At 26.0% G+C, this 15,521-nt stretch overlaps 1 protein-coding gene across 3 annotated transcripts in view; it reads left to right on the top strand.

The window, feature by feature from the left end:
* The first annotated feature begins 5,138 nt into the window (after nt 1-5,138).
* The window catches only part of LOC145830198 (proto-oncogene tyrosine-protein kinase ROS-like), a 53,498-nt gene continuing 43,115 nt past the window's right edge, over nt 5,139-15,521 (top strand). For 2 of the 3 annotated variants that reach the window (XM_082938115.1, XM_082938114.1), the window contains exons 1-2: nt 5,139-5,288; nt 13,596-13,733. In XM_082938115.1, the coding sequence (XP_082794241.1) occupies nt 5,217-5,288; nt 13,596-13,733 (210 nt within the window). In that variant the 5' untranslated portion in view covers nt 5,139-5,216. Of the gene's footprint in view, nt 5,289-5,617; nt 5,950-13,595; nt 13,734-15,521 lie in introns of those variants that run through there. The other variant, XM_082938116.1, reaches the window with a different exon arrangement.

Genomic DNA, 15,521 nt, shown 5'->3' with positions numbered 1-15,521 from the left:
AAGTTGGGATGTTTTGCGCCATCAATAATAAATAATGAACTTAACCACACGACCATCAACAAAGTATCCGAGACAACATACGACCGGTTTCGTTCTTATTAGTACTCATTAGGCAGCAGAGTCGCGAGAAATCTATATTTTTAAAGTTAAAACTACAGGTCTGTGAATCTCTAAGAGAAGTCTATCAATATAGTATAAAAACACTTTGAATAAAAATATGTAATAATAGTTTATGAAGTCTAAAATGTTGTTAGTAACTATCTTGCGTCAGTCATAGTACTAATAAAACTTAAATGCTGCCTCAAATATTTCACATGTTTTTTTGTATTATAAGTTTATGATTTATCAAAAATAACCATTGTAAAATTGAAAACAAAAAATTGAAAATTCGTTTAAAAATTTAAAGATCAAATGCAAAGCACGATGATCGAAAGAACTTTCTACGCACTAGGTTCTTTAGCCATAATTTTAGATTCGGTTTCTTTATCATGTTCAACAATCTTACTATTACAATGTTGTTGTTTTTTTAAACTGATAAATTATAAAAACTTACTTAAACTTTAAAAATGATCAGTCATTTGATCTATACAAAATATAATTTTATTAGTTTATTAAAAAAACTTATTTATAGCAATATCTTTTTTATGTTGCTTAAAACTGTGTATCATTTAGATTAGTAGTCATTAGTTTATATCAACGTTCGAAAAGTGCTGACTGATATATCTTTTTAGCTTAAAACATACTTTTTATTAACAACAAGGACACAATTTTTGTTGTAAAACCCTACAGTTAGACTTTTAATTTAATAATTAATAATTAAGGGGCATCATTGTTACATATTCGAGATATAAAGTATTAAAGCATTAAATCTTAGAGATAAAAACAAGCATAGCCCGTCGAAAAACCAAAGCAATTGTTTTTGAAGCAAATACTTAATTTGACTGATGGCGTTTCGCTGCCCATTTAATATTAACAACTCTAAAGAGTCTGTAAAAAAGCTCTCAAAAAGTTTGGTCGAAGGACCTGGTTTACAAGAAAACCTTTTGGCTATCGAGTTGTACACCGCGGTTTACACCAGGTTAAAACGTTTTTTATGTACAATAGACAAAGAAGCATGCATTCATTTATTAAAAATTAAATTTTTCTATTAACAAACTTTCATTAACACAAAAAAAAAGCTGAATTTTTATCTTATAGTAAAAACTAGATTTAATCACTTGTTTTTAAATTTCTTTAAAAGAGCAACAGTATGGCCTTACGATATAAACTTAATTAAGTTGTAAAGTTATATTAAGCATTTTTTTATAAAACTAGAAATTATATTCTAGAATCTAAAACATTTTTCACAAAATTTATAAAATAACGAATTATAAATTCAAAAATTAAACAAAGTTTAAGTTATATACAAGTTAAAGTAAAAAACAACTTCACAATACTAACAGAAACATCTTTTTGCATAAGTTTATCAGTTTATGAATAAGAATAACTCTAAAATAGTTTGTTTTTTTATAAAGTAAAATTCCTATTCAGTCCAGGTCGTAGTAAAATTTTTTTGTTGTTTTATAAAACTGTCATCAAATAAGTAAACAATAATTCTTATTTAAAAGCATCTAAACTTTTGTTTGTATATTAAGGTTTATAGTTTGTACTTTTAAAAATATTTCTCTTGTTCTCAATAAACTTGATAAAAAAAAATAATGGAGAATTATTTAATTTTTTTTTACTCCAAGTTTATTGAGAATTAGAGTAACATTCTTGAAAGTACAATGAACTTTAATGTGTAATTTAAAAAAAAATATTATTTGAAATATGAATCCTTTGATAGTTTATTTAAACTAAATTTAATTAATGTTTAAAATCTTTAGTAATGATCAACTAAAAACATTTAGTGAAAACTAACTAAATACCGAACAAAAAACTAATTAAAATTTTTTTCTTATAAGTAACATTGTCTGTATAATTTCTATAAATTTTAAAGAATCTATGTAATAAAATATATATTTTAATGCAATAGTAATAAGGAACTATATAAAGTAAAATTAAATACAAAGCATGTTGTGTATTTAAAAATATGAATTGTTTTATATTAGAAAGTTTTAGTTAAAAACTCCTTTCAAGAATATTAAAACTTTCTAACACAGTACTAAAAGAGTACATTTTATATTAAAAAGAAAGTAAAAACATTAAAAAGAGAAACCAAAATTTTAAAAAGGCACAAAAAATTAAAGTCCTTATGTTCGTAGACTAAAGCCTATTAAAAAAACTCACTACTAATTAAAACATTCAATAGGAAATAAAAGGTATAGTAAGTATTTTAAAACGTATTGAAAAAATATATTTCAACAAAAACTACTAAGCTTTTCATACTTTTACAACTTTATATATTAGTATTAATGGGAACCGCTCAGTTACAACGCGTGCATAATTCCCACCAAATCAAATCCGAGAACCGTTTACCGACCAAGGGTAAGGGTTAGTGAAGGGGTAACAGTGATAAAAATAAAATAAAATGATCAATAAATAAACAACCAAAAGAAAAAAATTATATATAAAATCAAAAAAAAAGGTGGTAATTTTGCGTGGCTGGGAATTGTGAGTATATCATGTTAAGAACTACAAAAAACTATCCTTAAAAAGAAAAAAATTAGAGTATTTACTTTTACTGAAGTACATAGATTGATAAGCACTGATCTATGTGGAAAAGTTTTGCAAAATAAAAAATATTCAAGACTTGCAAGAAATTAAATGAGGGTGTTTGGTGAGGCTTATCAAAGGGGTAAGCAACTTTTCTTCGGTGCGCTAGATTTAGTAGAAAAGTGTCTAAGAGGGCCGCGAAATTTTGAAAGTGGTAGTATAAAAAGAAAAAAAGATTGAAGACAATTAAAAAAAAATATTTCTTAAGGACTAATTTGTATTGAAAAATAAAATATAGCACAACTCAAACATTTTTTAATTTGTTTTCGAGCTAAAATTGTTACAGGTTAGATATTTCTGTTGACGGGCTAGTTCTGGATTGAGCCGAGTAATGCCCAAAACAACCTTAGATAAAAAAAAAAAATTATTCATACAAGTTTTATTGCTATAACAAGCCTTCTTTTATTTAATTGATAGCAATTCTAAGTAGTACACTAAAACCAGTAAAAACTAAAAAAATTAAATTAGAAAAAAAAAAGAAGATAATGTATACTTTTAGTATAACGTTGTTTTACTACTCCTAATATTTTTAAAATAAAACAATATTGCACATTACTTTGAACTTGTGGAAGAAAACAATTAAGTTAGTCAGACCGAAAAAGTTACTTAACTACATTTATAATATTATAGTTTATTGAATGCCAAAAAAAGACGCTTCTAGGACCTGGTGCACTAAGAACCTTTTGGTTATCGAGTTGCACATCACAGATACCTTTTAAAGTCTAATCTATCTTATATGACTTAATGATCAAAGTTTAAAATAGTTTTTACAAACAACTTTAGATATGAAAGTATGACTATTAAATTAAAACATAAAAAAATGCTTAAAAAAACGTTAGTCTAAAGATCTAAGTGTACGAAAAGACCTCGCAGTCATCAAGTCGTAAACCACTTTAATCAAAAATTTTAAGGAGCTAAAAAACAAAATTAACAGTCAAAACTTTAACTCTATAGAAAAAATCCCAATAAAGAATTGTTAAAAAAAAACTAGAAACTAAATCAAACGCGACAATTCATTTAATATCAAATTTACATTAGCAAAAGAGTTTTTACTAAAAACTATTCGAAAAATAAAAACTAAGTCATGTCAACTTTTAATGATTTCTGAAAAAAAAAACTAAATATAGATTGCACAGCAAAAGTTGAATCTAACTATATACTTGAGTAAATTTAATATAAAAAAGTAAATACAGTTTTTATTTATTTTTTTCTAACTGCAAATTTACAGTAGTAAATTAAAATTAAATTTTACTTATTTCAAAAAAAGAGTATTAGTTTGGTCAAAAGAAATGTTTAAAAAATTCTTTAACAGAAATAATAACAAAAAAAAAGACTATTATATTTTCATTTTACTTTTTACCAGCAATTACAGCTATTTAATTGTTTAAAAACTTTACAAAAAAAAAAAAACAGTTAGTAAACAAGACCTGTTCAAAAACAGAACTTCAACTATGTTATATTGTTTATTTAACGACAAATAAAAGCTCTCAAAATGTTTGTTTCTAAGATTTCTGGTGCACGAAAAAACCTTTCGGTTATCGAGTTGCACACCACTTGAATTCCTTTTAACGTCTTGTTCAGGAGAGATTATTAACTTGTTTTGGTTTTTAAGAAACAGATATAACTTTAGTATTTAAGATTTAATTTTAAAAAGATAACAAAATCTATCTTCTTTTGACTATCAAACTAAAATTGTAAATAATTTTCTTAAAAAAATATCCAAGAAATAAAATATAACACTTAAATGGAAAGATAGTATCGTTAGTAAAAATAATTATTACACAAACGTTTTAAATTTTTACGAGAAAAAAATCAAATCTAGTTTATTTTGATGTAGCATAAAACAAAAATCTGAAAAAAATGTTAAAAAAACCGTTTGACTATTGAAAAGTTAAAAAAAAATATTTATTCTTCAATTTATTATAAGTAGTTCACAAACTTAAAATTATCTTTTAACTAAAAAGTTGACTTTTTACTTTATTACAACTAAAAAAAAAATAAAAACTGTGTGAACTGATACTTTTGAATAAAAAAAAATAGACGCTCAAAATATTTGGTCCTAAGACCTGGTTCACGAAGAACCTTTCGGTTATCGAAGTCGCACACCGCGGATCGGATACCTTTTTTTTAACGTCTTGTCCAGGACTCAAAAATTAATTTACTAAGTAAGTTATTCTAAAAACTGTTTGAAACTTTAGACTATTAAGAACAAGAAGAAGCAATTTTTTTGAATTTAACATTTTCTTAAGATATAATATCTTTTCAATACAACTTGGAATAATTTGTGAATACTACACTAAATGCTGCAACATCCTCGTTTGTTAGTTTGAATGTAAGTTTGATTGTTGTAGGGGAGTATCATAAGTTGAAAGTAAAAAATTGAAAAACTCAATCCAGTGGTAATAAACTATTTCAAGTTGTTTTCTCATTAGTTTTAAGGAATGTTTGATGTGTTAAGGAACTAAGAAGTTTGATAAAATTTTTAGAACTTGCATTTGTAGCAAAAACTGTAAAAGAAAATTATGTTTTCTTTTAAATATTCATTGTACAAAAATGTTCCATATATACTTCTTCAACTTATAAATGTTACAAATGTAAGTAAACTTTTATGTAATACTTCTTGGTTTTATATTATTTAAATTTTTTTTTTTTTTTTTTTTTTAAAGGTAGAAAAACATCAGAAGAACAGGGTTGCCACTCGGTCAGGAAAAGTCAGGAAATCAGGAAAAGTCAGGAAAAATTTTAAAAAATGACAAAAGTCAGGAAAAGTCAGGAAAAAATGGGGGGTTTTGAAAAAAAGTCAGTAAAAGTCAGGAAATTTGATAAAATAAATAAAAAAAAGTCAGATTTTGTCAGTTTAAATTTACAAAATTCCTTGTTTTCCAAAGCCTTCAAATGGTAAAAATTAATTAAAAGTCCTTTAAAGCCAGAAAAAAAATCCAAAATTTTCCTAGAAATTTACACAAATATTTAATTTTATTTCCAATGCCTTCATCTGGTATAAATTAGTAAAATATCCTTTATAAAACTGCAAAAATTTTCTCAAAACATATTGAACATCTTTTAATAGTTTAAAGTGTTAGATTATGTATTTTAGAATAAGTTCAATTTAAGAGTTTGATTTAGAAAAGTCAGGAAAATTTTGGTAAAAAGTCAGGAAAAGTCAGGAAATTTTTCTCTGCTTGATCAGTGGCAACCATGGAAGAAACCCACTCTCCCCTCTACAACGATAAACGTTTTCTGAAGGTCATGCAAGTGAGTTTCAACTCATCAGGTGTTATTCCACCTGCCCTATCTTTTAAATTTACTAAGAAAAAAAATACTTTTTAATTAAAAATAAAACTAACTCTATCTAAAAACAAAAAAAAAATGTTTAACTAACCAAAAATAAAAAACTAATCCTAACCCTTTATTCAAAAAACAAAACCCTTGGTGACACGCCATTTGGCAAACACTCACAAGGCTAAAATCTCAACATCAAAAACCACAAAGTGTGGGAAAATAATGAAGCTCAAATCCCCAAGTAAGTATCCACCGGCGCTACAACAAAAAACACATCAACAATCCAATCATGTGATCACTGCCACCAGTGTGAACTCACAATCAGCTGTTGCAAACTCAGATAAACCAATATCTAATTTAAAGTATTTAGTTCTATAAAAAACAAGCTAGACTATAGAAAAACTGTAAGTAGGAAAAAAAGTAACTATTTGTATTAAAAAAAATAATATATATATATACATTAAAACTAAAATCAATAAAATAATAAGTGTTTTACAACTTTTTTAGTATTAACTTGGTTCAAAACTCAAAAAAAAAAAAAAACAAATAAATAAAATAAATAAGTAAGTAAAATAAATAAAATAGATATTAAATAAATAAACAAACTAAAAAAAATAAACATTTTGTACTAAATTTAAACTTTTACCTATAATATCTAATAAAGTAAAAAAAAATATATAAAATAAAAATATATATATAAATAAAAAAATAATAAATGAAATGAACTATTTTAAATCTATCACAATAACAAAATGAAAAACAAATAAAATATATAACAATAAACAAAATATATTTCAATAATTTATAACAATCACTCTTACATTAACAAGACATTCAGAAAATAAAGACCAACACACCACAATCTGATGCTCCAATAACATCAACCCATTTCAACACAAACAAAACATACTTGCAGAAGCACTCTAGATCTACTCCTTGTAGTTATTCAACAAAAATTTTTTATATTTAAACTTAAAACAATCTTTTTTTAAGTTTTTAAAAGTTTCAGGGACACTAGACCAAAACTTGGGACCCAAATACCTAAAGCAGTTTAGGCCAAGTCTTGTTCTAGGTCTTTCAGTTATAAAATTATTTTTCTTTGAAAATCTTGTATTGTGTGAGTGAACAGAGCTAGCAAGTGTAAATCTATTGTGTTCTACATCAAATCCTGTTATAGTATTACGCATCAACTTACAAATTTGCAATCTATACACATCATTTAGTTTTAGTACACCAGTTTTTTTGTGGTCAAGGCAGGCACACGACAAACATACCTAATTACTCTTTTTTGCATACAAACAATTGGTTTTAAGTAACAGTCAGCAGCACCACCCCAAGCAGATATACAATATTGGATGTGCGGATAAAACAAACTATAATACACCATTATCAAAGTACTTGTATCCAAATAATATCTCAATTTTGACAGAACATAACAACTCCTAGACAATTTCAATTTCAGAGCACTCAAATGTTTTTTCCAATTTAGCTTGTCATCCAAAACCACACCCAAGTATTTTATACTATCACTCTGCTCAATAAGAAAACCATTAACATTCACACTAAATTCATAACTTTTTGAAGTTTTATTGAAAAGCAAAAATTTTGTTTTTGAATAATTAATAAAAAGTTTATTATCACGCAACCATTTATCAACTTTAACCAGCTCTTTATTAATAACTTCATTTAAATACTTAGGGTCACTATGTTGGTAGCTCAAGCAGGCATCATCAGCATACAATCTCATATTTATCTCAGTAGAGTAAAAAATATCATTAATATACACAAGAAACAACAAAGGACCCAAACAAGAACCTCGTGGTATTCCAACATTCACAATTTCACGCTCAGACACAACATTATTTATGACAGTTGATTGGCTTCTATCATTTAAATAGTCTTTTAATAAATTTAACATTGTACCTTTTATATTATAATTTTTAAGTTTAGATATTAAAATTTTGTGATTTACCGTGTTAAAAGCTTTAGCCAAATCCAAAAATACAGAGCAATTTATCAATTTTTTCTCACCAGCCTCAATTAACTCATCAACAATCTGATTCACAGCCAGTTCAGTTGTACTATTTTCTCTAAACCCATATTGTTTCTCATGCAATACCTCATTCAACAAAAAGAATTTTTTCAAACTCTCACACATTAAAAGCTCAAAAATTTTTGAAAATGGGGATAAAAGAGAAATAGGTCTGTAGTTATTTTTGTCATTTTTTTTACCAGATTTATAAATTGGGATTACCTCAGCAAATTTGAGCGACTCTGGAAACACACCATACTCAACAAATTTATTATACAATTTAGAAAGATAAGGAGAAATAATTTTTGCACTAAGCTTCACAAAACGTATACTAGGGACATCTGAACGCACACTCTTATTTGGATTCATAGTTTTGATATAATTCATAATCTCACTATCAGAAATTTCATCAAAGACAAAATCATTTTTTACTGAATCAGAAAAATACTCATCATTCTTGACATCAACAACATCTTTTCTCTTATTTAACAAATTGTCAGCAATATTTACAAAATTTTTATTCATTAGATTGCCTACACATTTTGGGTCATTCACAATTTTACCACACTCATCAAGCACACCTTTAATTTTACAACTAGACGTAGATTTATTGGAAACGATATCATTCACAATTTTCCATAATTTTTACTATTTTGTTTATTCTTTTTAACTACTTGTTTATAATAAAGTCTTTTAGAACATTCTATCACTCTGTTTAATATATTTCGATATTTTTTAAAAGAAACAGAAAATTGTTTTGTTTTATCCTTAATGGCAAATTTAAACATTAAGTTTTTAAAGTTAATTGAGATAAGTATACCTTTTGTTATCCACGGTTTAGCTTTTAATTTTTGTTCTTTTTTACTTAATATTTTGACTGGAGCATGATCAAATACCATCCCACTAAAAATACTCTCAAACTCATCCCAACATTTATTAACATCTTCACCATCTACAGCACACAGATTCATCTTTCTCAATTTCACACTCAAATCATTCAACTTCAAACTTACTGAAGTCCTGAAGGGACCTCAGATCACAATATTCATTTTTGGACTTTTTGCATTTAATTTCACAGATAACAGGCATATGATCAGATATATCATAATTTACAACATTGACATTAAGCTTTTCACAGTCAAAACTAGAATAAATATGATCAATCAAAGAACTAGAAGAATAATCAGCAGAATACCTAGTTGGCGAATCAACAAATTGCAAAGCACCAGCACTAGAAATACAATCCAAATAGTCACAAGTACGCTGATCTCCATTAAACAAGTTTATATTTATATCACCACCAATTATATAATATTTATTCTTCTCATTTAATAGGTCTAAAACTTTAAGGAAATTTTCTTTAAAAGTATCAAATGCAGTGGTTGGATGTCTATATACATTACCGACTATAAAAGATTTATTATTATCAAGTTTAAGAGAGATCCACAGGTCATCTACATCACACTGTTCAAAAGACACGCCTTCTACAACCTCATAAGAGTGACAAGCTCTAACAAAAAATGCAACACCACCAGATTGATTACTATTAGAAAATTTATTTACAAAATCATATCCATACAACTTACCTACAAAAGGTCTCAGATGTGTAAGCCATGTTTCACACACACAAATTACATCAGGCAACCCCTCAACTACATTCAAAAATTCCTCAATTTTATAAGTATTTACATTTAAGCTTCTTATATTCATAAAAACAATACTAATACATTTTTTTTTGCTAAATTTCACACTATAAAAATCTAAGTAACTCTCATTGTTTAGTTCAAAAATACTAGGTTTAACAGAATCATAAAAACAATCATTATCAAAGTTATTTACCTTCTGAAAGGGAAAAACAGACTCCTTACATTTATCACAATAAAATCTATAATTACCTTGTTTGTATAGACTTAGTTTCATTTTATTTTCAGAAGCACACTCAACATGACATTTTTGGAAGCATAAAAAACAAGTTAAACAATTTCTTAAGTTTTTACAACACAATTTACATTTAAAACATATAGACATTTTTTGCTCACAGGTTTCACAAAAATAAGGTAAATCATTTTTGCACATTTCTGCAAACTTTTTAATTGATACTTTGGAACATTTAAGATGTATCCATTTTAAGCAGCCTTCACAAAACAAACAGTCATCTAAATTAGAAAATTTTTTAAAACAAGATTTGCTGAAATCATCACTCCCAACATTAATTAGTCCTAGATTATTTACACAGTGTTTACAATAGAAAGGATCATCATTATCAACATAAAAACTAAACTCATGTTCGGAAATTCCACAACAATTTAAATGGAACCATCTATCACAATTATCACAACAAATAGACTCAGTTTTTGGAGATTCAAAATCTTTTTGACAAACACTGCATACAAAATCAATATTAACTAAACTATTTAACTCTAAATTATACGTACTCATCTTAATATATTTATTAGAAAGACATGCAAGTTAATTATAAGTTATTTTTTAGAATATTTTTCTAGATCTTTTACACAGCGAACTACAATAGCCTTGCTTGTTTCCTTCTCCCTCATCAATACAACCCCACCAGACGACTAAGAGAACTTTCAGCCATTAGCCTTTTGGAACCTTCTTGTATGGTAAAGAAGGTCCCGGCTAAATGGTGACAAGTTCTCGTTGATGTACACCTTTTCAATATTTTTGCATATAGAGTTAAGATTTGAATCAAAGAATCGTTTGATAATTGTTTCTACTAACAGGGTCAACTGTAATACCTAGAATTTGACAATTTGGTAAAAATAACCTAGAAAAACTTAGTATTTGTGAAATTTTCTAAAAAAATGGTAAAACCTTCAATTTTAAACATTTTTTGCTCGTTGAAATATAAAATTTCATTTTATACATAACTCAGTAATTACCTATGATGATGTTGCATCAATATCAAAGTGAAAATATATTATATTCAATGTCATTTTTAACCATATTTATTGTTTAAATATTTGTATTTTGTAAATATATAAATAATGTTAAACTTATTTATCATAAAATGATAAAACTTAAATATTAACTTGCTATTATTTGACAATATAAAGCAATTACATCAATACAATAACTTATATGATTATGATATTGTAAAATAAAGTTGATTAAATATTTTAGTTTATCATAAATAAATTTAATTATTACTATGTATTTATATAGCTTGTTTAAGAGTATCTTTTTAGATTAAACATATAAAGCTTAAAATGTAGTTTTTAGCATATAATTATGGTTAAAAAAGCTATTAAACAGAATATGTTTTCAGTTTGATATAGGTGCAACATCATCCTAGGTAATTACCCAAAACTCCATTATATACATATACTATTTTTTTAGTGCAATTTAAGATTTTAATAATTACAAAACACTTTTAAAGTAGCATTACAGTATTAATTCAATATTTTTATATTATTTAAGGCATTTTTTTACCTTAAATTTAACAAAATACTAAAAATGGACAAAAAAACCTTACATCTAAAAAAACCTGAAATGAATTCTGAAAATTTAGAAAATTTATATAAAATACCTTTGGTAACCCTGATATAATTCTAAAAAGTTGTAAGTTTAAAAACCAGAACCTTCACATCACACATTTACAAAAATCTATATTTATATAGCTGTGTATTATAAAACACAGTTTATACATATGTTTTGTATATGCTGTTCCATATAATCCTCAGAAACTTTTATTTATTAGAAATTTTTATATAACATTAGAACTTCACAAATGTTGAAAAAATTATAATCTAGTTATAATGTTAAAAATTTTCGTACAGCAAGCTTAGATTGAATATACATTGTATTTCATTTTTAGAAATTTAAGAAATATTTGAAAAATTATTAAGAAAAAAAAAAGTTTTAGTGTTTTCTAGAAAAATTTTTAGGTATAACTTATAAAATTATCAAATTTGGTTTGTTATGAGGTTGCTAACTTTAGTTTATTATGTTCAAAGCTACCTATAATAAATCAGTTTGAAATATTGCAGAATATGTTTAATTTTAAAGCCATAATGTTTAAATAGTTTAATTAGGTATTTAGCAGTATTGTTAACTGATCTGGGTGATTTGCCTCTTATTATCCATAGCCCTTCATTTCTATGTAATCCAAAAATTTTATCTGTAAAAATCTTACTTTTTTTACTTTAAGTAAGAATAAGCATATTAAATTGCTGATTTCTGCTCCATTAAGAGATCTTATACTAATGTAAATAATTGGTCTGAGTTTACTTTTCCAAGGTTTGGTTGTTAATTGTTAAAATTGGTTTACAAGAGTGTATCATTAAATTTATATATTTGTCTGTTATACGGTAAAAGTTTTAGCTAGTTCCAGAGCTTTACTTAAATTACTTTTTTGTTTAATTGCATAAATTAGGTAATATTGAATTTTATAAATCTGTAGTTTTTGCTAAATTTTATACATATGTACCAGTTAATTACTTTGCCTGTATTTTTCCATTGATTGATTAAGATTTTTTTGTATTGTTAAATAAAATTTATCTATCAAGTTTTTTGAGTGTTTTGTGAACCATGATTTACTTAGGCCTATAACTATGAGTTTGATTTTATTAGGGAAGTTTTCTTTGTGATGTTCCAAAAAAACAATATTCATCTACAATTGTAGGGCAATCGTTTTAAAACTTTCAGTATAATTTCTTTTAAGTGGTGGCATGATAGTATCTTTTAAAACTTAAATAAACAGTTGAATGATTGAAATTAGCTCCAAACTCACATGATTTTTTTTGTATGGATTAAGAAGTTTTTTAAATGAAAAGAACTATGATTTCAAAAAAATTAAAAACAAGTTGACATAAACTTAAAAAAAAAGTTTTATTAAATTTTTTTATACTCTATACCAGAAATGTTTAAAAGTACAATTAAATTGTATTTAAAAAAGTATTACATGTTCAATTATAAATAAAGTTAATACATATTTTTTATAAATATTGAAATTTTAAAAATGAGAAAAATAATTATCACTATGCATAAGAAAATATTGTAAATTTACTCAACATTAAAATTTGATGTATTAACCTTTGAACTAATTTTATTTTAAATAGGATTTCATAGCATCTAGTTTTTACTACATACAATTGCTCAAGAGTTCCTATTTCTGATTAAATAGGTATTTTTTTAAACACATTCAAGTTAAAAAAATATTATATCAAAAAAAAAAATAAGCAAAGTTGTTATGTAATGAAATAAAGTTTTAAGTGTTGCCTGCTGGCTTAATTTTGCAGACCCCTGACTGAATAGGTTCTAAAAACGATTTGAAAATAAAAAGCTTTTAAGTTGTATGACTAAATAACATTACACTAATTTTTCCATACTCTAGCATATTATTTTGAGCTAGTCAAAATTTGAAATGCAATTAAAGAATTATTAAAATATAATAACCAGAAATTTGACCAAAAAAAGTTTTGCAATTGTTTAAAAATATTTAAAGATAATGGATACTCTCAAAATTTGTAATTGATAATTTTAAAAACTCTATTATATTTTGTGTTAATAAATTATGTCATATGTAACAGTTTGTGCAGTTTATTAAAAAGCAAATATCAATTTCTAGGTACTAGTTGTTGCATCGGAAAGAAGTAGCATTTTACTGTTTGTTAAAAATACTTCCTCTGATACTATTTCTATTGCATGGGAATGTAATGAAAAATGTAAAAGTGAAAGTTTCAAAATTGAGTTTGCTGTAGCTAGTGTAAGTTATCAAAAAAATTGTTTTTAATTATCAATACTTATTTAAAAAAATATATAATTGTTTACAAACATTTTCACAGTGTAAATTAAGTGTGGAAAATAAATTTGATGTATTAAGAAAGCAGCTAAGTCAAGTTTTTATTTTACAAGTTAATCTTGTTTTGTAGTTTTATCTTAGTTATAGGGTTCCAACTTTCCTGGCTTCTTGTTTTTTATGTTTTATAAGCTTTTTTAAACAAATTTTTAGGATATGAATATATAGTTACACAATGATAGGCTGCTACCAGCTAAATCGGCTATGCGTATTATGCATTGAAACATAAAAATAAATGATGATAAATTCTATCCGTAGTAAAGCAAAAAAAACTAACAAATAATAAATGTAAATAAGAAAACACAATACAATAAATTTACTGAATTTAATTTATTTAGATTCTTATTTATTATTCTACTTCAGTTTCTTAAAAAGTTAGTTTTCCCGTTCTTTCAGTCCTTTGTGTGCAGTAGATCTTGCAAAAAATCAGTTCTTATATACAAGCTTTTTATTTTGTGCAAGCCTATATCCTTAAAACGTAGTTTTGGGCTACCTCAGTTGCCTTTGCCAACGATCAACTTTCCATACAAAAGGGATTTGCTCTTTACCCATCCTCAGAACTTGACTAAGCCAGCAAAGCCTGCATTGACTGAGGGTAAAGCAGGGTTGCTAAAAAACCAGGTATCCTGGAAAAACCTGGAATTTAAGAAACTTTGAAAGAAACCTGGCATTTTAAACAAAAATTACTTAAAAACCAGGTAAAACTTGAAATTTTAAACAATTTTTAAATGTTAAGTAGTAAAACTTCAATTTGACACAAGAAATCTATCATAAGGATAATTTTTTTTGTCAGGATCAAATTTTTTTTAAATTTAGAAATACATTTAAGAAGCTTTTGTATATCTGTTCAATGTTTTTATACTATTTAACACCATTTTTTCCCTTAAACTTAATTTCAAACTAAAAATAGACCCTAAAACGTGTAATAAAAAAAAAGTAAGAAATTTTCCAAAAACATTTGGCAACGCTGGTAAAGTATTATGGTAAGACTAGACTCAACACTTCCATGTTGGTGATGTTTTGTTGCCATGCAATTTTAAGGATGCAATAAAGACATCTTAAGTGGAAGGTGTTGATTTTCTTCTCCTGCACCCTAGACAATATCCATGTTTTTCTACTTTATAGCAGAGTACTGCGTACGCAGAGACAATAAACGTTAGCCTTGGTGTGAATGCTTTACTTTTGTTATCTTAAACTCTTGCAGTCAAATAAGTAAACGTGTCTAAGCCTTACAAATACTTAAAATTTCTTTGTCCAATAATGTGTTTGGCGCAACATTTAAGCCAAAGTTTACAAAGTTTTTTACACTTTTGATAACCTTGCTGTTCATCTTGATTGATGGTAGAATATATGTTCCTTGACTTAGAACTTGAGTTTTTTGATACTTTTATTAAGACCAAAATCTGAGCATGCCAATAAAAACTGTCTCAATAGTGTCTGCAAGTCTTGGGCAGAGTGAGCTACAAATGTAGCTTAATAAGCAAAGAAAATATCCTGTATTGAGATAATCTTCTGAATTCGTTTTGCTCTTAGACATGCGTGATTGAAAAGGCCACCATCAGTTCTTGAAAGCTTAACTTACGTAGTTAATGAACTAAAAGTGTGCTTTAATAGTATTGAAAAGAAAATTTCAAAAGAGTTGGAGCAAACACACAGCTTTGCTTTACCCCACTTTTGATTTTAAATGAATAAGAA

Source organism: Thalia democratica, chromosome 2 (assembly GCF_965202585.1).
Source record: "Thalia democratica chromosome 2, ktThaDemo2.hap1.1, whole genome shotgun sequence".
Lineage (NCBI taxonomy): Eukaryota > Metazoa > Chordata > Thaliacea > Salpida > Salpidae > Thalia > Thalia democratica.
The sequence above is the reverse complement of the archived record's forward strand: the minus strand, read 5'-3'. Positions and strand labels throughout refer to the sequence as shown.